At 33.4% G+C, this 23,947-nt stretch overlaps 2 protein-coding genes across 3 annotated transcripts; both read right to left on the bottom strand.

Annotated features, from left to right (window-relative positions):
- LOC138332771 (polyprenol dehydrogenase-like) lies at nucleotides 1–6,436 on the bottom strand. Its single transcript, XM_069280740.1, has 8 exons — nucleotides 6,034–6,436; nucleotides 5,099–5,184; nucleotides 4,370–4,577; nucleotides 3,877–3,911; nucleotides 3,154–3,354; nucleotides 2,780–2,927; nucleotides 2,506–2,632; nucleotides 1–2,028 (listed from the first exon to the last, which is right to left on the bottom strand). Exons 1-8 carry the CDS (start codon nucleotides 6,107–6,109, stop codon nucleotides 1,917–1,919), a joined length of 993 nt encoding a protein of 330 aa, XP_069136841.1. The 5' UTR covers nucleotides 6,110–6,436; the 3' UTR covers nucleotides 1–1,916.
- A 2,224-nt stretch (nucleotides 6,437–8,660) lies between these two features.
- Nucleotides 8,661–23,477, bottom strand: LOC138332753 (retinol dehydrogenase 14-like). Of its 2 annotated transcripts, XM_069280726.1 has the most exons (10): nucleotides 23,121–23,477; nucleotides 22,000–22,769; nucleotides 20,015–20,170; nucleotides 16,877–16,962; nucleotides 12,315–12,525; nucleotides 11,989–12,023; nucleotides 11,373–11,573; nucleotides 10,873–11,023; nucleotides 9,788–9,914; nucleotides 8,661–9,441 (listed from the first exon to the last, which is right to left on the bottom strand). In XM_069280726.1, exons 2-10 carry the CDS (start codon nucleotides 22,313–22,315, stop codon nucleotides 9,303–9,305), a joined length of 1,422 nt encoding a protein of 473 aa, XP_069136827.1. In that variant the 5' UTR covers nucleotides 22,316–22,769; nucleotides 23,121–23,477; the 3' UTR covers nucleotides 8,661–9,302. The 2 variants fall into 2 exon arrangements, with proteins under 2 accessions (XP_069136827.1, XP_069136832.1); XM_069280731.1 differs by lacking the exons at nucleotides 20,015–20,170; nucleotides 22,000–22,769; nucleotides 23,121–23,477 and adding an exon at nucleotides 18,056–19,986.
- Nucleotides 23,478–23,947: the final 470 nt, after the last annotated feature.

The following is a 23,947-nucleotide window of genomic DNA, read 5'->3' as shown; positions in this document are numbered from 1 at the left end:
TGGATATAACATGTAGGTGTTTATTCATGTTAAGGCAACTTGAATACTTAATAAGCACTTGCTATCTTGATTTTAAAGACATTCGATTTCGAAACACAACATTGAACAATCAACATTCATGTTGACATAATATCTATTGTAACAATTGATCACGATGGATCTATTGCACATGGGATAACATGAGACTGCGTTCTTTGAATATTATGGAATAATTCAATTTTGCTTGTTTCAAGCATTTTCATTGGCTTATAAATTTACTTTATCAGCCCATAAAAGAAAAAAATGGCGCCGCCGTTTGTAACGTTGCTTCTGATTGGCTGAGATGACGGCGTAATGATTTCATAGACAAAAGAGTCCCAAAATGAATTTTGAATATTGAAGAGATTATCTTTATTACTTTTTTAATATATCAAATTATTGAATTATAAGGATTAATTTGAATTGATTTTTTATGTTATGGAGATATAACACAAAAATCTGAGTGTACTCTCATCATAAACCGCTTAGATAAAATATCTATTCAAGTTAATCCTTAAATATACACTTTTTTGTGAATATATGTAAATATCTCCTATATAATAAGTAATGTTTGACAAGAGATCCCATACAAACTTGGCGCCCACCATACAATGATCTATGTCAGTCAATGGAAGGATCTTTTCTCTATATTTCTCCGAATTTACCTTGCTTGAAATATTGAATACACGTAAGGAACTTTTGTGCTTAGCCTGCTTAGCAACAGCACACTTCAAGTGTCCATATCAATATGGCCTCTGTCTGTCATGTTATGATTGCATTCGTTACATTATACAGAATAGAAATGCAGAACTCCATGATGGCTGCTTCCCATTCATATCACAAAATCCAATTGTGAAACCTACCGGGGCTAAGAATAACCTACACATGAAATCTAGTATAACCTTTAGCACTTTCTTAGAAATAGTTGTAACAAACTTCAACTATCAAAATACAAGACTGCTGCCTGTCGGCCATCTTGTCTTTCCCCCCGATCAGTTCCAAAATGCATATGCACAACTATGGTCATAGGGAAACGTATGCATGAAAGAGAAAGATTCCTTTCTTACTTTCTAAGAAATAGCGATAACAAGAATTGTCAATGGAAGGACGGATCATGGACCAAAGATTTTTAGATCTCTTTAATTATTGTTTTCCTCGTGTTTTTTTTTATTTTTTCAACATAGAAATACAGTTCACATTACAATAAACAATAAGAAAAGTATATACAAAAAACAAATCTAATTGGTACATTATTATTCATTCATGTTGAAAAAAACTAGATTTCTTTTGCTTGAGGATCAATTGTTTCTGTCAATGCATTAAATAGATTAAGAATTTTGACTTAGCTTTGTATATTATTTGATGGATTTGCTTTGTATGCCTACATGTATATGAACGATTTACATGTATATTTTTTCGATGGAATACGGTTCTGATGTTTAGAATTTACTGATCAACTGTTAAGTCGATAACTTTAACTGTGTACCTGTATGTTTGCATTTATCTATGTTACAACAGGAATCACATTACAAAAATAATAATTACAAATTGTCGAACTGGAAAAGAATATTGAGAGCAGCTATGCTTTAGTTGTATGTATCATCCAATAAAGTTCCATTATCTTTTTGACAGCATGAGCGAACATTCCACAAGCAACTTGTACCTTTGCTTTGTGTACTGGTGCTGCCAGGTTATTCGTCTGATGAAGATGAGAGAACACACATCGTACTAGTAATCGAAACATCACATATAAAACTTTCACTAGTTGTATAACAATATCATTACATATCCTAATGGTTGGCATCAGCAGAATTTAAGAACCGATACATAACCCTGATACATGGCTACTCTGCCATGTGAAACAAGAGGAAATATGCCATTCTCAGCGAAACCAGATCTTATGACGTTTCTGTATGATTCCCCTCCAGGCTTTTGATAATATCATCAGAAAGATAGTCTTTCAAGCATTCCAATGTGTAAGTCCATAACTTTTTTTGGTCTCGCTTATTTCTGAAATTATAATTTAAAATGCTTAAATGAAAAAAGATATATATACAACATAACATTAATCAACACTGCATCGATTCCAAAATAACAGAACATCAAAGATATGTAAAGTACAATGGTATTTGATACAGATAAAAGCTGATAAACTTATACAAATCCGGTTGCAACATATAAATTTTGTATATTGAAATTAGCTTTAATTAGTTCATGCAACTGATTATTTTTTTATTTTCCACTGCATACTATATCTTCACATACTACATGTATATGTTTAAAGATGCAATAAGGAATTTGAAAAAAGCTGTCACAAAGAACACGGTTTTGTAACATCGTCGAGTTCTAATTCAATTAATATGTGTTTTCTTTAGATTTTTGCATTTCGTAGCAATTTTTATTGGATAAATGTTTTATTCATTTGACCATATGCTCCAACACATTGCCTGGATATGAAGCTCCGACTAGTATCTTTGTAATGCTTACCTGGCCTGCCCAGATACCGTGCTTGGTTTAGAGTCTGAGAAGTATACATCCCTCACCCCCTCAAGCTTGGGATTGATGGCGGCATTTATAGTCGTCCAAGCACCTTCAAATGATGTCTTCGATCCACCTGTCACAAAAAATGTACAAGGCCATCTTATATCCACCTATTTTGTTGATGTCAATTTATGAGAAAAAAATCGGAACATAATATCCATGCAACTATATTTTTACGCCAATGACATCGTAGTAACAGAAAGAGTAATAATTCCCATACCTACACCCCGAAGGATTCTTAGACCAGCCCCAGTAAACCCTCGTTCGAACGTGGTCAGTAGACCAGTTTCCACAACGCCCGGATGCAGTGACGTAACTGTAACGTTGCTGTCCGCCAATCTGCGATTCATGCTAAACATTTGCATAATCTGTAAATATATATATACATATATAAATAAATAATAAAAAATGAATAAATAAAAACATAAATCAATCGATAATTCTATTAAATAGTCAGTTATGGTATCTTTGCAATTTAACGCATATGAAAATTCACATCTTACAATTTTTTCCCTATCTCATTTACCTTAGTGAAATTAAATTTATAACGAGGTCAATATTGTAAAATATTACTATGCAAAATACATTACGCACCTGATACAATTTTGACCTGTTATAGAAGGTCAATCCGTCGAACGTGCTCTCCGTGAACTGTTTGCCCTGAATCTCGTCTAACCGGAAGGACACTACCCTGTGAGCTATGCTAGAAACTAGGATAACACGACAGTCTGGACCGGAAGTCTTCATTATTGGTAAAAGATGCGCCGTGAGCAGAAAGTGGCTTAAATAATTGACCTGAAGAAATTGAAAAACACTTGATCATATTAAATCATACGAAAGCCGGTGTTTGTATCAGGATTTTCAGCAAAAATATGAATTCGCAAACTTGACAAAATTCTAGAAATCATGACTCCAAAAAGTGAGGATTACACAAACAGTTATGTATGGTATAACCAACTTAATTCAAAGCAGACCTTCGAAATGGTCCCTGTGTATTTTGTCCCAAGGTACAAGGTAACAGTGATATAATTTGGAAAGTTAGATTGAAATTTTCTTTAAAACGTCAAGTTATATAATAATGCTTTTTTTCAGTGCAGAATGCACCTTATTGAGCTGAAAGCTAAAAGACTCACTTTTAACTAGTGTTACATGCATATAGAACATGATAACTAAACTTTATTTAGCAGTTTTAATATTACATTCCAAAATTTTACACTGCAGGCTATGGAAATTCATTTAGTTGGTTGATCTCTATATCACATTAATTTCTAGACGGAATTCATTGAATTATAACATTAAATATGAAACGTTTAATACCTGAAATAGATATTCATTTCCATCCTCTGTGTATTCTGTAAAAATAAAACAAACAGACATTGTTTTGACTGTACTTGAAATGTAATATGACCATCGGATTGAATTATATTCTGGTAACGGTTATATCGTGAAACGTCCAATTGCAATGAAAACAATCTATTAAAGACTCAAAAACATGTTGAGTAGAAATACCCATATTGCAACATAGCCGGTTATGTAACACGCATGGTTTTTATTTTAAATAATGTATTAGGCATACTTATATTTTATGTTGAATTGTTTTTAAGCTTGATATGGCGATTGTCGTAAATGAAAGAGCTCTACAGGAACACATGGTTCAATAATTGTTGTTGTTTTGAGGCAGTCTCCATAAAAAATTAAGATATTTTGATCTTGCTTAATTGTCAGATGTTTTGACAATGTCGGTATTCGTTGTCCATGCATTTGTGTTTATACGGAGATTATAAGGTCGATATTGGTTATTTTAACAAACCTTGCTTGTGTACTCCAATACCAGCGTTACAGATCAGTGTATGGAGTTTGAGACCTGTGGCCTTGAATTCATCCACTAATGTCATCACAGATTTTAACGAAGAGTTGTCCAGTCTCATGAATGACACATTCAACTCCTCTAAATCAGACACACTCTCTTTTCCTTTTGCCTTCTCCTCCAGAAACTCCGTGTTCATTCGCTTTATTGCCTTGTAAAATATTGTGTAAGCATTATATAAACATAATTCTGAATTACAGACGATATCAATCTTGCAGCCACGATATTATAATTTTTTATTAGTATCAACATAATAGTTATAGACAATATCTGAAACGGCATAGAATGGCAATGTTTCATATTCTCTCATAAGCTACTACAGCTACACATATGTTTTTATAATAGGTTAAATAACTAAATTGCATTACTTTTGTTATATAATAGAAACTGAGTGATTCTGATACATTACTTAATCAACATTACTCTATACCAATTTTCATCAGCAGCTGCTAAATTTCGCGACTTCCATTTCAATGCAAGTTCGCGAAGATTGACATTTGCAGATTTGAAAATTGACTGGAATTTACAAACATTAAAGATTTACAATCAGTATCAATCATGTAGATGCTAATTAACTGATATCAACATTCGTAAATGTACTTAAATCGCAAAATTCGCGAAAGATACAGTATACAAAACGTGAGAATGTAGGTCAAGAATGTACAGGTATACCTCCGTTGCCTTCTCCTCTGACCGACACGCTATGATGACTTTGGCCCCCATCATGGCTATCCATTTTGCTGTATGGTAGCCAATACCTTGAGAAGAAAACGGAAACTTATATTACTAAGCTTTACATAATAATACCTTTGGGTATGAAGGGAAAATAAAAATACTTTGACAACTACGATACCATACAGAGAATCGGTATCAAGATACTCAAACAACAAATTTTTCAAGACAATAAATGATAAAGGTACACAAACCAAAAGTTTTTCGAAGCTATTAATGCTAAAGAAGAAAAATTAACGTAGACAGCATTCCACATTTACTTTAGTCATTGGTGTTTTAAAGTGCAAACATTATTAGAGGAATTGACCGCTAAATCAATAAACACGAGTATAAACCTAATAATGAAACAATAATTAACATTACTATAGTAAAAAAACGAAAACATGACAGATAACCTGCTAACCCAAAATGAAATAAAAATGATAAAAATGTGCTATAAGATGGTAAAAAATCATCTTGAAAAAGAAAATTATATAAAAATATTTAAGAATCCACGATAAATTGTTCTTTCGAACAAAACATGTTCGAAAGAACATATCTATGGTAAAATGTAAATGATTTGCATTTGCATTTACATGTAGTATTCTAGCACTTTATTTATAAAAAGGGTCATTTGTATTTAATAATTTGTATTTGTGTTCTTTAATCTGGTACTATATTTCGAGAATGCTGTATTTTGTATTTAATAACGTATTGGTAGAGGCATCATCCATCAAAGAATAAATTTGAATTAGAGACATATCATACAATAAATAAAGCGTTTATCTTACTAAATACATATGTATGCTGATATTTACTAAAATATAAAGTAACATCATGTGTGTTATAAACCCGGAAGTCGATAGCGACACACGTGTGTGTACATATATACCTACCTTGATTTCCTCCTGTGATGAGTACCACTCTATCAGTGGACAGAGTTACTCTGGGGAAGGATTGTTTACCTCCCATATGTAAACAGTTAAAATGTCCACCTATAAAATATCAACAAAACTCACACACATACATCAGCTATCACTTCCCATGTGTGTTGTTTATGTCATTCGTGTATCATAGTAATATTGTGGTTAGATTCACACCTTCATCCTTCCGATTATAAAATGGTCGCCATGGTCACACTGTACACACACACTTAGCAGACACCCCGTCTAATCCTCTCTAGTGATACACACTATATAACACCACGCCATGCATACGTACACATGTATAACGTGTTATAATAACAAGTGTGCCGAGCATCCCGGATGTTCCCACCGATACGTCAGACCGATTTGTGACACGCCTGCCTATTGAATGTGTGTAATATGTAGAACTGTCACTGTTGACTTGTTCATTCGTTACATGTGTTCATAACAGAACAGCAGTCTCAACCTCCTCTTCCCTGAACATTCATGATCGTAATTTTTTACACCAGAACTTCGACCATACATTTGTATATATATATGTACAACGATTCATTACCAAAACCACATGTATTTAAACTACAGCCATACTTTTGTATAGTTGCTCTTTAGGAGCACCTGGTCATACCCCCATGTTCCTGGACATTTTTCTTCATGAAAACCCCTCGTGGCTCTATACAAGGGTTTCTTTATAACATGAGTTCTGGTTTGGGTTTCTGATGTGCATCATACTACGGATACATATTATAATATTATCTATTACGTGCTACTATCGCACAGTGGGATAATCATACTGCTTGATGTGTTATGATATAGATAATTGTAAACTTTAACATATAGGTTATAAATAAAACACCAAAGACGAAGTTGTTTTATCTAATTTATTGAAGAAATGATATAAAATGAAATAATGCCATTACAACGATGGCTTCTGTACAATGTTACATTACGCTGAAGTAATTTGATTTAGGATATCATCCTGTGTAGGATTTAACATAATTATAACTTCAACAATCACTACTTCCTCCAGATCAAACGTGTAATTATAGCCCAATATAGGATTTGTAATACATATATGACGATTTTTATTCTTTTTGTGACTTGATAAAGTGGCAGATCGCCCCAGAAAGTTCAACAATACTTTGTCCACACTGTTGGGATTACTTCTTTGTCCCATATCACCTTTAGAGTTTTAAAATTCTTTGCCGAGGTAACAGGACCACATACCTTGCAGAAGAACCAAATTTAACGTTTTAAGTTGCAACCTAAAATCACGAATGATAGAGATAACGTCCGGACAACATTTTGGCAACGTTTTATTTAGGTTGCGACGTCGGGGACATTCTGACAATGTTGTGAGAACGTTTTTCTCCAAACGTCCTCACGACATTAGCACTTGACGTCCTGAGAATGTTTTTATATGGTTAGGAAAAAAAACTTTGACAATAATTTAATATATTTCAAAAAGTATTATTGTTGGAAACAACTTTTAAAGGAAGCGAATGAATCTATTCAAATAGTGATACATACAAGTAGGCCTTATATTTTTTTCAATAATTATTAACTAATAAAAAAAATAATTTATCATTTTTTGTACTTTTAAATAGTTTTATTTTTTAATTACAGATACAATAGGTATTAATTGAATAGATGAAAACAAAACAAAAAGTATAATTATAAATACCAAGTTTACATACCGATTATTACGTCAAATATGTAAACTACCGAGTTATGATAAAAGAGTTGTGTTACCTCCCTTTCATTTTAAAGTTTATCCGCTAGGGGTCGGTATTAACTATTTAAAACAAAAAATTAAAATCATTAGAATAAAGCGTCTTTTTATACCAATAAATTGTGATTTTATTTATATGACATTTTACATATTTTCCCCGCACACTACAGAAACTAGGAGTGGAAACTCGTAAAGATTTGTTTGGTGTTTGCGCGGTTATTTTCACTTCCGGTTCTTTGTTCATTCAAACTTTGTGTACACACGTGCTTCACACGGATAACATTTCTTAGCCTCGACAACATCCAAACAGGATATATAACTTCCAGATATCGACAGATATTTCAAGGTAAGTCTTTGTTGATTCGTATACAAACTTGTTTTTAAAAGAATGTGTTTATTATATTATATCGCGGTAAGTTATTTTATCTATGTGTGTAGTCAGTATTTTGAGTATGTATACATACATTAACTTATACAAATTCCCTGATGTGCCTGTATCCTATTTGTGTTTTTATTTATGTAATAACGTACCGGCACATGAAAAATATATCGTCTAAATCATTATATAGATGTTTAATGTTTTATTCTGTTTTTCTTTTACAGATGATAATGCTTACATAAGTACACACGGAAGTACGTGAAATGGCTCCTACACAAACAGTCTAGGTGGAAGTTGTTGCACCTATTTCATGCAGGATGAGCAGAAGACATTAAAATATTATATAAACACTATATTTTGTTGTTATTGTATTTCAAAATACTAGAATAATGAAAATAAACAACGTAACATACAAACGTTGTGAAAACATTATATGAAAACATTCGGCGGACGTTGTCAAAAAACGTTCCCCAAACTTTCATTTGCAACCTTTTTGAAACCTAAATGCAACGTTGCGGTCGGACCTAATAAAAACGTCCTCCGGATGTTGTGTGCCCACTGGGCTAAAATCACGAGTGATAGAGATATTGGGCCTAGTCGTTACAGCAAACGTTGAACTCACAAGCAAATGTAAGCAAACATACGTAACTATAGATAGTATCATTGTAGTCAATATGCTTTCAACAATATATGGTTTTGAAATTATTTCCTGTTCACTTACAACAAAATGGCAATTATAGCATTAGCGAATGAAGTGCAATAACAATAACAATTCAATAACTGCGATTTACTGACAGGATTGCTGCAGCTCCAAATTATCTTGACATATTGATAGGGAAAGCAACCTACATCTACGAAAACATGATATGAACTTATTTACAATCATGATAATGACGATAGCTCAATAATTTTGTATTTGTCGTTTGGCCATATGTACGAAAAATTGTTGCAAATGATATTGCAGTGCCCATGATACTAATTCATATATTAAACAATATTATTACGAAATAATAATCTCATATTGATATTGCTATGTACAAAGTCTTCAATGTTCACATAGGAGTTTTCTTAGTGATCAAGCATAGACTTCTATCGTGCTTAGAGGCCATGTTTGGTTGCCATGATGACCGGCTACGGTGACCATCGGACGGACCCTCTGTGTAGGTTGCTCTTGAGATTTCCGTTGAGCTCACTCTTGACGTCATCAGTAAGGTAACAATCCAGACTGTCAAGTGTGTACTGCCATAGGGATTCTTGGTAAGCGACGTTCCTACAAATCACATGACCGAGTTAATAATACTGAATATCTTAACATCACCATATAAACTAATAGCAAGTTCATTTAATGGTAAATGACACTGAACATCGCATGTTAATATTTTGAAGCATACGCTTTACCATCAGTTGGCCAGGATCAGGACACGCACAAAAATAATGTAACTTTCATTGAAGGACGAAAATATCAATGCATGTATGTAGAAATAGTAACCAGTCCTAAACGATCAACCAACTAACTAAATAAATAAAAATATTTAAAAAAAAAAAGAAAAAAAGAAAAAAATAATTTAAAAAAGAATAAATAAATAAAAAATCAGAATTTTGCTGCACAAAGTTACCTTGCAGCTTCAGCCGGACATTCGCCTCTACATTTGACGAAGTAGACATCCCTCACTCCGGCTAAATCTGGGTTGATCGCCGCATTCAGTGTCGTCTGCGCTCCTTCGAATGGAGTGACGGAGTATCCTATTGGAGAAAAAATCACATGATTATTTCCTCAAGCAAAACTTTGAATAGAACATACAATACTCATATAAAACTTTGAGTCTTTGACTACACTTATAACACTGCTAGTAAGAAGATTAGGTTTAAACACTGTTATAAATATCGTGCTTTTTATATAATAATAGAGATAGGTGACTTTACTTTGCTCTTTTTTTCTCATTTTCTCTTGATTGATATTTCGTCTTAACATATTACAGAGAAACCTCATTATTTACGCCTTTATCTTTGAAAAATATGACACCGAGATCCCAGATTTTCACTATGAAAAACATATGACGTCACAATCAATACCTACTAGTAATAGTAAGTAATTCTGTACTATGTAAATACGGAATATGGTGAATTTGGTCTTTGGCATTTATTGCTTGAACTCGCCATTAGCACCTTTGGTGATATTTGTTGACACTACAATGTTTTGTCAAAAAGTACTTAAAGTAACTTTCAGTGGTAGATGTTAACGAGTACTGATTATGATCTTTGAAATAAACTCGTGTTTCTAACATATGATTTATTTGTAATATGATTACAGATAAGCCTGATCATATTCCTATGTCGGATTTTCTGTTTGACCTACTACACTGTTAATGACGTTATGATGTAATCATAGCTAGGAACGATCCTGAAACATATAATTTTTTTAAAACACGAACATTGATATAATATCACGAAATCGATTAACTAAGTGTAAAATACAAACAAACTAACCCATTAATAAAAAAAAAAAAAAAAAAAAAAAACAATTAAGAAAAATAAAACATGTTACGCCGGGAGATTGATCGGTTATCTTCATTGCTAATAATGCAATCTAATCTAGATAAAATCTAGGTTAACATATGAATGCAAGTGAGAGTATGGAATTAATACTTTATACGATACAATAAGCAATTAAAGATAATTAAAAAACAAGGGATATTCTCACCTATTAACTTTGCCATGAACATTCCTACCCTCATGGTTGGGAAGTCTTTAAAATTCCTCTCCAGTTCGGTTCGTACCACACCCGGGTGTAACGACGTCACTGTGACGTTGGAGCTGCGCAGACGGCGGTTCATACTGTACATTTGCATAATCTGAAACAATTAATGTTTTATTCCTTAAATGATGAATCATAGAATTATTTAGATGTTTTAGGCTACAGTTTCTCAAAATAAGAAAAGCAAGACAATAGCAAGACTTTTAAGCTAGTAATTCAAAACACAAAAAACTTTGTTTTATAGACTGTGCCTTGGTAATGGCTATTGGATTTCCAGCTTTGCCTTTGAACATTTAGTTATTGTATTTTTAAAAATAACTTCATATGATGTTGCTCACATTATTATCAGGAAAAAAGCGTTTGGCATACTATTTTCCGTGAATCACTTACTATTGCCGGGCTGTAATTTTTTTCAGATATAACAAACAATAGCTGTGAAATTTTACCTGGTAAAGTTTGGACCGACCGTAATACTGGAGTCTGTCGAAGTTACGTGGCGAGTACTGTTTGCCATGTATAGTGGACAGTTCAAACTTAGCGAGACTGTGAAGCATACTGGATACCAGTACTATACGACAATCGTCTCCCGAACGCTTCATGAGCGGAAGTAGGTGGGCGGCAATTAGGAAATGGCTAAGGTAGTTCACCTAGGAATTGAAACGCAAAATTGTGGTAATAAAACCATTTTTGTTAATAACGTCATTGATACGAGACACAAACATGCGTTTAATATGAGAAAGTTTGGAACGGATTGCAACGCTCAGCTTTTTATTTTTTTTATCTAATACCTTTATAAAATTCAATAAGTTCCACATAGTCAATCGCGAGAATTTACATTCACAAAAATTAACAACTATACAGAAGGCAGAATGTATAAAAATACAGAGAGAACAATTGATAAAAATACAGAGAGAACAATTGATTACATCTTCATTTTGTAAATACTGAACAACCAATTCGATAAAAATCATATATGTACTCTGCTGTGATTGAAATGGCTCAAACATTAGTAAACGTTTAATAAGGTTGACTGAACAGCTTGTGATATTTTGTAAATCTCACCTGAAAATGTATTTCATTGTCATCCTCGGTGAAGGCTGTAAGGTGATAACAAACTTAATAATTATCGTATTTAGTTAAAATATACATTAAAACGTATAACACGTAAAAATAAGACAATTGTAGATGCTCAAAAGAATACGTACAAACGTGAAAATGATCATGATGTTTTTATGTTGCTTCAGACATACGTCTTTATATGTTGTAACGACAAAGAAGTTAAAGGCTTATACTGAATACAATTTAATCATAGCGTGATCTTACTGGAATGCTGTACACTAAATAACATGGGAACTATGTCTATCTAATTAATGTGGTAACATACTTACCTTGCTTATGCATTCCAACACCAGCATTACATATCAATACGTGGAGTTTGAGACCAGTTTTCTTGAACTCGTCAATAAACTCCATTGTTGATTTTAGAGAGCTGCAGTCAAGCTTCATAAAGAACACACTGAGCTGCATGGTGTTTTCAAGACCTCCAAGTGAACCCTTTGTCTTTTCCTGTTCATACTCCCGCTTCATACGCGCGATCGCCTGCAAAAATAAATGTTCTCAGTATCTCAATTTTTTCCGCCATGTTTATGTTTTTCGGAACCCTTCTCTATTTTACCGAACTGCGCTAACTGTGTAATTTGCATTATGCATTCACGATATGTAAAATTGAGAAGCGTTCCGAAGAAAAAAATGAACATGGCGGTTCCGGTAAATGTAAAGTAGCAGAAAACAGCAAATTTGGACAATCTATGAAAATAAGGCGCATGCCTTAGAAATATAAATATAGTCATTTAACTGTAAAAAGTACCTGTACAAAAGTATATATATAATTAATCAGCACAACTTTTGCAATTACAATTTGATATTTTGATAGAGATTTGGCCATATTCTGCGCTTATTCATGCATGTGAATACCATGGTAACAACAACAAAATACCTGAAAAATTGCAAAATATCATGATTTTTAGCCCAAAATTGCAGAAAATGGTACTCAATTTTTTTCTTAAGACCTGCCTTAAATTGACCACTTCTATCTCAATGGCAAAATAAGCTAATTTATTTCATAGGTCGATTGTGTGGATTGTTCAAATTCCAGATATTTTATTGACAAAACGATAGATGTTAGAGTCAATTGGATTAGACATCAGGCGTAGCCTATCTTAGTCTTCTCCAGATAATTGTGGTACAAACAAATAATTATATAAAACATATCAACATGGTGAGGTTTATGAAAATAACGGGAGGTAACTCCTAGATGAGGAATGACATAATTTTGATCATATTTATTGTAACTCTATAAATCAACAGTTAATTTTCATTTTTTTATATAATAACCAAATATTATCACATAATTCTAACTATTCTTGGTTGTATGTATATTTTGTGATATTGGTCCTATTCGCCACAACAGATACAGGCTATAAAGTCCACATGTGTTTAACACAATTAGCCATCCACTGATGGGCATTAAGAACCAATCTCATAGAATACACATATATTTGATTTGTGGAGTTATATGGAACTATATTTGTAATTACTAGTGTTTACCCATAATTAGTTTCTTAGGAGTTACCTTACTTAAATATTTGATGATTTTAAAATAACACAAGAAAAGAAGAAGAATGATAATCATATGAACATATTAACAGAGAGACAATTCAAAAATTGAGTTTGGATAAGGCCGCCCATAGTACAAATATATTATTTACACAAATAAATCAACTTAAAATCTCTTTGTTTGAGCTATATAATTAGACACGTGAGTTAATATATTTCTATTTTCAGTATCATTACAGTCTGTACACCCCTTTACAAGGACATTTATACACATGGTTATGATAATGATGATTCAGATATTGTTCCAGCGTCAAACGGTGGTTTTGATAAAGATTACATTCAAGGAAATAGTGATATGCAGTTTCAAAGGATTGATTACATTCACACATTGGGGATTCTATAAGGTGATCCATGAATCGGTCACAATTTAAATTACTTGCACTATTTCTTAATTGGCATAGTATAATATTTACATTCCGATTACCGCAGTATTTAAAAACACATCAGTTATGTCAGTTGAAGTTTGTTTATTTTTATTTAGAATTTTCTTTAGTTGTGTGGATGATCCAATATTACGGATTTCATCAGCTATCTTATTCATTTCATTTAAAGATGCTCCACCGCTGACAAATGTTATTTTTTCACTATCAAAAACAGCAGCAGACGATTTGGTATTTTTCTTCAGTTACAAAAGTTACTTACTTTACACCATTACCACCATTGAAAAGTTTGAGCTTCTAATTTTACTTTAAGATAAAAATATTAGAAATAATTAATTGCATCCCGAAAAAATTCCATGCCACTATGTTCTATATAGAATAAAGTTCTGACTGCGCATGCACCAAAAGCAAAATAAATTATTTTATATTATTGTTTGTGTTAATCAGACATATATATACACGATTAAACACCAATTGTTGGCCAAATGATGAGTATCATTTATAGTCTGTCGGCGGTGGAGCATCTTTAACATTGTTGGAAAAAAACTTTCAAAATAACTTACTGTGCGACATAAGGGAGGATCAAATAATCTGTTTGTGCGAAGGGAATACCCATAAAGTGTCTCATCATGTATAAAAGGTTCAATAATATCTCTTAGATAATCTGGTGTTTCATTATTCATTATTCGGTACATTAAAATGACTTTATGTTTATATCTTCTGTTATTAATCTTGCAGCCTCTAGTTGTATTGATTCTAATATGTCTTTTTGAGCTCGTGTACAATTATCCCAAACAATATCTGCATATTCAATTACTGGTCTAATATAAGATATACATATATAGTGTTTAGGGATTTCCTATCAATTTTGTTCTTAAGCAATCTTAAAATATTTAGTCTTTTAAAAGATTTATCATATACGCTTGAAATATGTAGATTCCATTTAGCATCATCCCTAAGTGAAAGACCAAGGTGTGTATGTGTTTTGTTTTCAGTAATAGGATATTATAAAAGTGTATAACAGGATGATTTTTAACAGTTTTCCTGGAAAATATAACAGACTCTGTTTTAGCAAGATTAAATTTGATGTCCCATTTAGTGACCCATGTTTTGATATTATTGAGATCATCTGACAGATTTTGGGCTAATTCTTGGGGATTATTATCACATATGCCATATAAGGAAGTATCATCAGCAAATAGATTTTTCAATATTTTTGCCTAAACCCGCGCCATGGATATCCTTCAAGTAAAGCTAGCATTTCCGGTCAAGACGCGCTTCCGAAGGGCCCAGAATTGTAATCTCTAGCCCATTTTTGTTATGTTTATTTTTGAAAAAAATGAAACTTAAATCAAATCCTCCATATTGGATGTACCAATTTCAGAATACATTTGATTTTTATTTTTTATGCATGGCTCAAAACAGGAACTCCCCACTTAATAAAATATAGACCGGGGCCAGGCTGTTCTTCTCTGATCTGCTACCTAAGTGAGCTACACGATATGTAAATGAAGTTTATATAAAGTACGGGACATAACACCTCAAAAGGAGATTGTTGGTGAACACCTATTTTAGGCGAGACGACATTTAGAGCAGACAGGTAAATGTCTACCTAGCCCAGTTTGGGTATACAGTTTGTATTTCTCGGTTCGTCAGGCCATATCTTAGTCAATACTCTGCCAGTTTTGTTCATCAAGCACTCATTGGAAAGATAAATTATTTCTCTTTAAGGAAAGATATGCGTCACTGATATATAGAGCCCGTTTATTAAAAAAAGCATGGATTAAAAAAATAGGTCGTTTTTCTCTACCGAAGAGTTCATACCCTTGATACTACAAATAAATATATAACTACTGTTGGTTTGAAATTCGTGCCAGGTCCCTGTGGGTAAACGTGCAAAACAATATTGATGAACATGCATACTGTGTTTGTTTATGCTATTATATGCTCACACATGCACCAAGTTGCCATGCCGATGATACACCATTATATCCTCTGGTTTGATATTGTGCACGCAATTCACCGATTACTGACTATAAGTCTAGGTCTTTCCGTGAAACCCAATATAATACCCTTGGATCATAGCCTTCAGGCTAGGATTTTTCCTTGTGTGTGACATAACATGGTCTGATATCGAAATTAAATTTGTTGATGAATAATAACACACAATATATTGTACTGAAATAATGCAGGTTGACAGTCTTTTAAGCCAATTATTTATTTTATGTCTTCGTAAAAGAAGTCAAAGACAAAAACATTTCAGATATAACAACACTAAATAGTTGATTATTTCTTCTTGACAATTTTGATCGGTGGCAGCACTCAAATACGAATCTCATATCAAGTAAAATATCAAGTGGCAAAATGCCAAAACTGATTCAAAGATAGTTAAATTTAGAAAATTAAGGCAATGGCACATTAAATGTTTCTAACCAACATTTCTTGATAATAGTTATTTTTACATGAAATTGTATAAACGTAAAATCAATAATTGACAGACACTTTGCTCCGTCGTCCTTGACCACTGACATCATGGCACTGTTTGATGATGACATATTACTATTAATATCATGGCGGCATAATGAATTTATTCCACGTCATATCAAACTAAAGACCTATACAAAAATACTGAATTGGCAAAGACACTGGATAATAGACGTTTTAGGATTAATGTGCTAATTTAAAAAAATCATTTAACAGGAGCGAGGTGATTGTGCATTCTACTGGGGTCGGACCCGGTGTCAGCGGGGTTAGTCCATCACTCTATGAGCAAGCTAAAGCGAAATCCCAAGGCGACCCTATCACAATATAAATCAAACTCTTCTACATTACATAAAACCTGTAATATTTAAATCGTATTCTTCGTCTGGTTTATAAACACTTTATTGACGTACCTCGTCTGCTTTTGTTTTTGATCTACACGCCATGATGACGGTACCCCCTAACATGGCTATCCATTTGGCCGTCTCATACCCGATACCTGAAACATTACACAAAATATATCATCCTATAAAATGGTCAATACTGACAAAAGAAAGAGAGGGAAACAAGATAAAAAATTAGAAAATTTTGACTTTTGTACTCCAAGCAAACTATAGTTGACATGATGATTTCATTGCCAATGTTATTTTCGTTAGAAAATATATTAATAGTTCTCAAAAAAATGGTTACTATAACGACTGCTTTCGTGTGCCAATATTGTTCTGGTGGTCTCATTACAAATGGCCGAAGTTTCGGATTTTGATTTGTTACAAAGCAACATGACGACGTTGGTTGGCTACAATATAGATTAATATTAAACCGAAAGTAGATAATAGACTTTAACGGCCCGGAGGATTATGCTTTGTAATGCTGAAGCAACACGATAATGTATAATCCATGAAGATATTTTAAAACTTTCGTTTGTGAAGTATTACTCATATTATCTTGTATATCAGGTAGCCTTCTTGTGATTTAATGGACTATAATATATTACAAACACCCACAAATTATTAGCACTTTCAAACAATATGCATTAGACCTTTTTTTTAAAAACATATCTTTGTATGACTACTGAAGATTTTTAATTTTGCGTAATTACCTGACGATTCGTATTCCCTAAAATAAATCACTGCGAAGACGTTGCAACTACAAGTCAATTCGACATTAAAACGTATCTGTTCATCAAACTTAAAATCAAGTCGGTGTTATAATAATATGGTTAACATTTAATACAAAGGACAAAAATAATATTAGTGAGCCCCGACTTAATATTCAAAAGCCAAAATATCTCCATGTTTACAATTCAACGTATCAAATTTCAAAAGAAATCAATACATGAGAGTGTATTAAAATATAATAAACAAGGAATATTGATCACAGAATAAGTCAGTGTTTGTTTTGTTGTCCGCTTCGCCACCCATTCCAAACATCAAAAAAGTACAGCAGAGCACTCTTAATGGTAAATATGTTAAGATTTGTTCAATAATTTAGAACATGTATAAAATATATGATTTTTCTCAATTGTGACATCAAAAGGTTCAATTTCAAAGTAAAATTGATATGCATGTATTGTTCAAAGATAAAACACATACCCGTGTTGGAGCCGGTGATGATGTGTACCCGACTGGTTGGGATGGTAACCCTGGGAAACGACAACTGTCCTCCCATCTCTAGCCAACTAACCTACTGACAGTGTCTGTGTACAACATGCCACTTAAGACCTTCGTGACTCCTCGGATTGATACATATTGAACTTAGACCTCGGCGAGTATTGAAATGTCGATAAAATACCTTGGTTCGTAATTAACTTCCAGAGGCACTTCTGGGCTTCTTTCTTTTTGTCTCACATTAATAATCATAAATCTATTCAAGGTAGCATAATGGAACATACAAACACTAAAACCAATTTCAGTGATACCGAAAATAGAATATTATTTTCATGCCCGACAAAGTTGTCATCTGTGTTCGATGAATATTCCTCCAGGGAAATTATATGTTATCAATTATTAACCAATTATTTGTCGAATTATCGCATTGACGAAATTATATTGTCGTATGCGTTAAATATAGCTATGGTAATTGGCATACTTTTGTTTCTTAAAATCGGTAAAATGTCTACATTAAACTACGTTTCACGTGCTACGACAACGTGTGACCTCGCCTTTTTATTCAATGATCACCTGATTTCTTAATATCAAAACAAAGAAAGGGTCTGGTTAATTTAGTGATACCACTAATGGTTAGTTTCAAAGAAAAAGTCGTTTATGTGGGAATAGCCAAATCAATTAAGCTCGCCTTGTTCCTTTGGATCGGGTGGGTGAGAAAGTAAAAGGGCTTATTACATAAATCACGATTCTTTGAACAGAATACTTATCATAATAAAGGTAAAGGAATTTTACACTGTTAACATTCATATGAAAAATGTGTAATGTTATGTAGAAAATGATTACAGCATTCATTTAGCACTGTACAAGTATTCAATTGTAATTAATGCAAAATACAATAATGTTAAAAAAAAAAAAAAAAAAAAAAAAAAAAAAAAAAAAAAAAACTTGAGTGCATTATGTCTGCTCCCACCATGTATCTCCAGGAAGAAATCCTCTAGGTGTTCTATAGAGATTCTTGCTTCATTGTATCATTCAAACGTAGAAGGATGCATAATTGTTTTCTGGAATTAATGATTGTTCATTAAATTCCTTTGCCTAATGTGTTGTCATGCGATCCAACATGATAAAAAAGGTGATCTTATTATCTTCTATCTAACCTAGGCAGCCACAGTTACCATGACAGTGCGTGTCTGGCTAATTTGACATTGGATGGTAGCGACGTGACATTTTACTTTATCCGATACTTATACTTATCCTATTAACCTGTTTTTGTTACATCTACAGATGAGAATTTTCCAGACATTTCAAATACGCAGTAACAGAAACGTCTCTTTGTGCATAAAACTGTGTCTATAAATTGTACCAATTTCAAAAATATAGTAGGTAGAACTGTTGAAGTTTACAGGTAGTCTGGCTAAAGTATTGGAAGTTTGTGCCAAAAACTCCATCGCAAATGTATTAGCGAAACCGAAATACCTATGTGTTCATTGTTTTTCTTCGTCCTTTTTTCGTCGAAAAGCATCTTTTAGCATAATGCTTTTGAATACGTGTATTCATTAATTGCAGAAAATATAGAATGGTACGGAATAAATGTAACTAACTTCTGACTGTCGTTCAAATAACCGAATAATCTCAACAGAAAAATATATGGCTAAGCTTATAGCAGGTAATAGTCGCTCAAACGACAAAATCATTTATCTACAAGCAAGTTGTGTTTGGTGAATTCTTACTGTAAAAGCGGTATAGATTTTTTTATGATATATTCAGTGACTTCTAAACGTTATGACTGAGAACCGTTTTGAGAAGACCATTTAAAATCCCCTCCCTTCAACACTATTGCATTAAGATTTTAAGTAAAATTGTCCTAAAATCATACACTATACAAAAATAACAATCGCGTATGTTGAATGAACATGTTTGCTTACATCAATCAGAATTATTTACCCATAAATTTTGAAATACGCCTGAAGACAGAGACAAGCTCCATGTCCTTGGAAGTCCTTGTCATTATAGATCTGCCAGTTTTGTCTCTACGTAGCCCGGATGTATGCTGTTCACGGAAACGTTGGAGCCATGGAAACGTCAGTTGATACTGAACACCTGCATTAGATATGAAAACAAAGTTTGACATGTGACATAACATTAAATCTCATCAACACCATACCTATTTCATTGAAAATAATCACATTTTATGATTAACATGAGCTTTTGTGAGGCAGATGAGGGATTCAATTCTAAGTCTATGCAGCATGTAACATTTAATGTATTTAAAACTGCAATTCTCATCGTAACTAATAAATAATTATCACTTGTAAATGAAAATAGAAATAGCGCACGTGTCTTTTAGTTCAAATAATGCCATGTTTCTTCTTGAATATATGGAATGCTTTTGAATTCCGTAATACAGAAACCGACCAAAGGTTTGTTCATTGCAATGTTTCCCCTGTATATTGTCCAAATTACACTCTGAGCTCTGAATATCTGTGTAGATCACTTGTACAACCCGGCCGTCTGCTCCTGATGTCTTCATTACAGGTAACCGTCATGCCGCCTGTACCGCCAGTAGGTACTGACTCAGGTTATTTACCTTTGTATTGTAAACTTAGGTTGCAGTTTAAAATTCAACCACTTTACGAAATGTTAAGGACTTTGAACAACACAATATCTTTACTAATTTCGTAGAATTTGATAATAAACGAGAAACATCAAAATACATTTTACATGAAGTCTAAACATACAAAAGACATAAGCCTTAATAACCACAGTATTAAATTAGGCTCATACAACGTAGCTTTGGTATGTTTTGAACACAAAATATGTATGTTTGATAAACAAAACACAAAAATACGCAAGTAAGAATTTTTATATTAGGTCAAATGCAATATATTTCCTCGCATCTACTAGTAACGCTATTAATACTATTTTTGGTACTTCTAAGTTATTTTTAGAAGAACATGACGGTCGTATTTTTGATCTACTCGACGTTTGTCACGCGAGTCTGATCACATCAGTGGCGATATTGCCGAGTGATTGAAACGGTCATTAAGCAAGTTACCTTATTCCGTACATAGAGATATTGGTAGGATAACTTCTTGGCATTTACATCGAGAGGACACTCAATATATATAAAATTATTGAGTGTCCTTTCCAATATCCAGGGTCACAGATGTACAATTGTCAAGTATTGTGTTGGCTTATTGAAACCTGTTTTAATTTTTTTCAACCTAATTATGACAACTACCCTTTTGCGCATTTTTATAACATTTTTTAGTTCTGTAATTTCACAGAGGTAACGCTATATGCGTTATTTGTTTCAAACTAAATAGTTATCATATCGAGAAGAATATGTAAGAATGTTTTCGTGTTGAGATTTTAAAATTAATATTTTGTGAACTTAAGGTGCACGATGACCTGCAAATTCATTGTGGTACATAATATATTCCATTTATTTTGTCCATAGATAATTTTAGAAATTTTAAGATTTGGTAATTTGGTTTGTTTAGTTTTACGTCCTATTAACAGCCAGGGTCATGTAAGGACGTGCCAGGTTTGTTGGTGGAGGAAAGCCGGAGTACCCGGAGAAAAACCACCGGCCAGCGGTCAGTACCTGGCAACTGCCCCACATGGGATTCGAACCCGCATCCCAGAGGTGGAGGGCTTGTGGTAATATGTCGGGACATCTTAACCACTCGGCCACCGCGGCCCCATTAAGATTTGGTAAAAAGCAATCCTCTATATTTGCTCAAGTGATCTATTGACATAGGTTAGGTCTCACTATATATAAACTTTAAATGTCCTTTGGACACTGGGATAGATCCAAATGTACATAGACACATATTTCAGTATACATTACTAATGCAAGTAAAACATTTCTTGCTAATTTTCTTTTTCAATTACAGCACAACAAGTAAATGAGTCTTCAAACTTACATAGACATGAATCTTGAAGACTGTTGTATATTCTTGGGAGTGTCTTGGTGTCTGCACTGACAAAACGGGTGTTCGGAACAGTGCTGATGTTCCTTCTCGGTTTTGTTCCTGAATTCTGTCTTCCTTGTGTATGTTGGTTATGCACAGACCTTGTCACTTGGACAAGATTCTCTCTACCGGAAGTAGATTTAATTGGCGGAAGTGCGATTCCTTGTGTTCCGGTTTCTCTTAGCGTAGAGTTGTGTTCTTTTGAAATTTGTTTTGTTCCGGTTGCTTTTATTTTGCAATCTTTTTCCAACACTTTGATTACGGTCATCAAGCGGAGAAAGTGTACACTTCACCGAGATGCTATAATCCAATTTAGAGGCAGAACTCAGCTTCCTCTTTGATTTGTCCTGCTTGGCATCTTTCTTATGAAATAGTTGTAATGCTGGTAGATCGATTTCAGTAACGATGTGTCTATTGCGCTCGAATTTCTATACAGAAACTCTTCCCCTCTCGGTTTCTCTCCTCATCTTAGTGTTCTGTCCTAAAGGGTTTATATTGCTCGCCATCAATCCCACAGGACTGCTGAGTTGTCCTTACAGCTCTGTCATTTTCCTGTGTATCTATTGAGTTTTGCCTCTGTCCATTTGAATATTTAGTTTTCCTGTTGCGACGGTTTGGTGTTGTCATCAGATCAACGTTAGCAGCAGTAGTATGTCTTGTTGAAGTCGGTGTACGATCCAATATCGGATCTATAACATGTCTTTTACTGTATTTCTGAACATCTGAAAACACAAAGAGTTCATTCGTACAATGGTGTATTAATGTATTTGTTAACCATAATAAAATAATAGAAATGTTTGTTAATTATATGCATTAAATAATTGATGACATCTGACTGGAAATCTTTAACCAAATAAGTTGATATTGACTTAGATCTACGATCTAAATTTGTAAGGACTAGTCGTATAATTTGTATGTACGTGTAGACTTTCCTTGATTCTATTAATGGCTCGGACAATTTAAGATGTAATAGATCTTTTTTCTATAAAAATAAATCAATCGCCAGGATACACAATATAAATCTACGACCATAGAAAATAGGCAAAACCAGTCATATAGTATATAGAAAATACCTGTATTGTCTTGGTCAGAAGAACTTTTGGGAAAATCCTCCGGATTTGAGAGTGTTCATGTGATAGTGTTCCCGGTATCTTCCGATGTGGCCGTCACCATCCCCGGTACTGGGGACAAGACATCTTCCACTGGGGTAAGTATCCTTAGGCCTATCATTGATTCATTCACACCAAAGGATATTTCCTATCCCCCGATCTTCGAACATTTGTCTTCCAGTGATTGGCGTAGATGTTCTTTAACTTTGGACTTGGGCGTTGAAGTATCCGTCATATTTCCTTTGTAATATAATTTATGTTAGAAAGTGCGGCTGGCGTCTTGGATAGAGCAGCATCGGCGTACACTCTGTGTAGCTAAGGGAAAACGTGGTGACGTACTCAACAATTAAATATTATTACGTCATGATGATTGTGACGTCACTGACTTGGATCTGATTAGGCGATGTACCAGACAAACCGGCACAAATGGTTCGTTTCCTTAAAGGCCCAATATCCGTTAAATCTTTTGATTTAAATCCGCAATGGCGGAACCTCGATTTTTCATTTGTCATCAAATTGTCTTCGTCTTTGTTGAAAACAACACAGAAATTATTCATATTCAATGGAAATTTATCTCACTATGTACTTAAATGTATGTCGAAACTGTTTATGAACAGCTTTTTATATCCTTATAACTATAGAAAAGATTTTTTTATATTAGAAATATTTCTTTCAGAAGGTAATACCTCAATCGTTAGGACAATCCGTAATATTAAAATATCAAATTTGACCATTCGGTCGATATTAGATCTATCTTTCGATAATTATGCTAGGCATGTTATGTTGAATGT

This window comes from Argopecten irradians, chromosome 1 (assembly GCF_041381155.1).
Source record: "Argopecten irradians isolate NY chromosome 1, Ai_NY, whole genome shotgun sequence".
In the NCBI taxonomy this organism is placed as follows: domain Eukaryota; kingdom Metazoa; phylum Mollusca; class Bivalvia; order Pectinida; family Pectinidae; genus Argopecten; species Argopecten irradians.
Note: the sequence above shows the minus strand (reverse complement) of the source record. Positions and strands in the feature narration are given on the sequence as shown.

Bases quoted from the DNA above. Each gene is read 5' to 3' on its own strand.
- LOC138332771 (XM_069280740.1), bottom strand. From the start codon at position 6,109: ATGGGAGGTAAACAATCCTTCCCCAGAGTAACTCTGTCCACTGATAGA. The intron at 3,355-3,876 runs GTATTAAACGTT...CAATTTCTTCAG, and splicing joins GAAATGAATATCTATTTCAG to GTCAATTATTTAAGCCACTT. The intron at 2,928-3,153 runs GTGCGTAATGTA...ATATATTTACAG, and splicing joins ACAGGTCAAAATTGTATCAG to ATTATGCAAATGTTTAGCAT.
- LOC138332753 (XM_069280726.1), bottom strand. From the start codon at position 22,315: ATGACCGTAATCAAAGTGTTGGAAAAAGATTGCAAAATAAAAGCAACC. The intron at 11,024-11,372 runs GTAAAATTTCAC...TAATTGTTTCAG, and splicing joins GTCGGTCCAAACTTTACCAG to ATTATGCAAATGTACAGTAT. The intron at 9,442-9,787 runs GTAACTTTGTGC...TGTGATTTGTAG, and splicing joins TGTCCGGCTGAAGCTGCAAG to GAACGTCGCTTACCAAGAAT.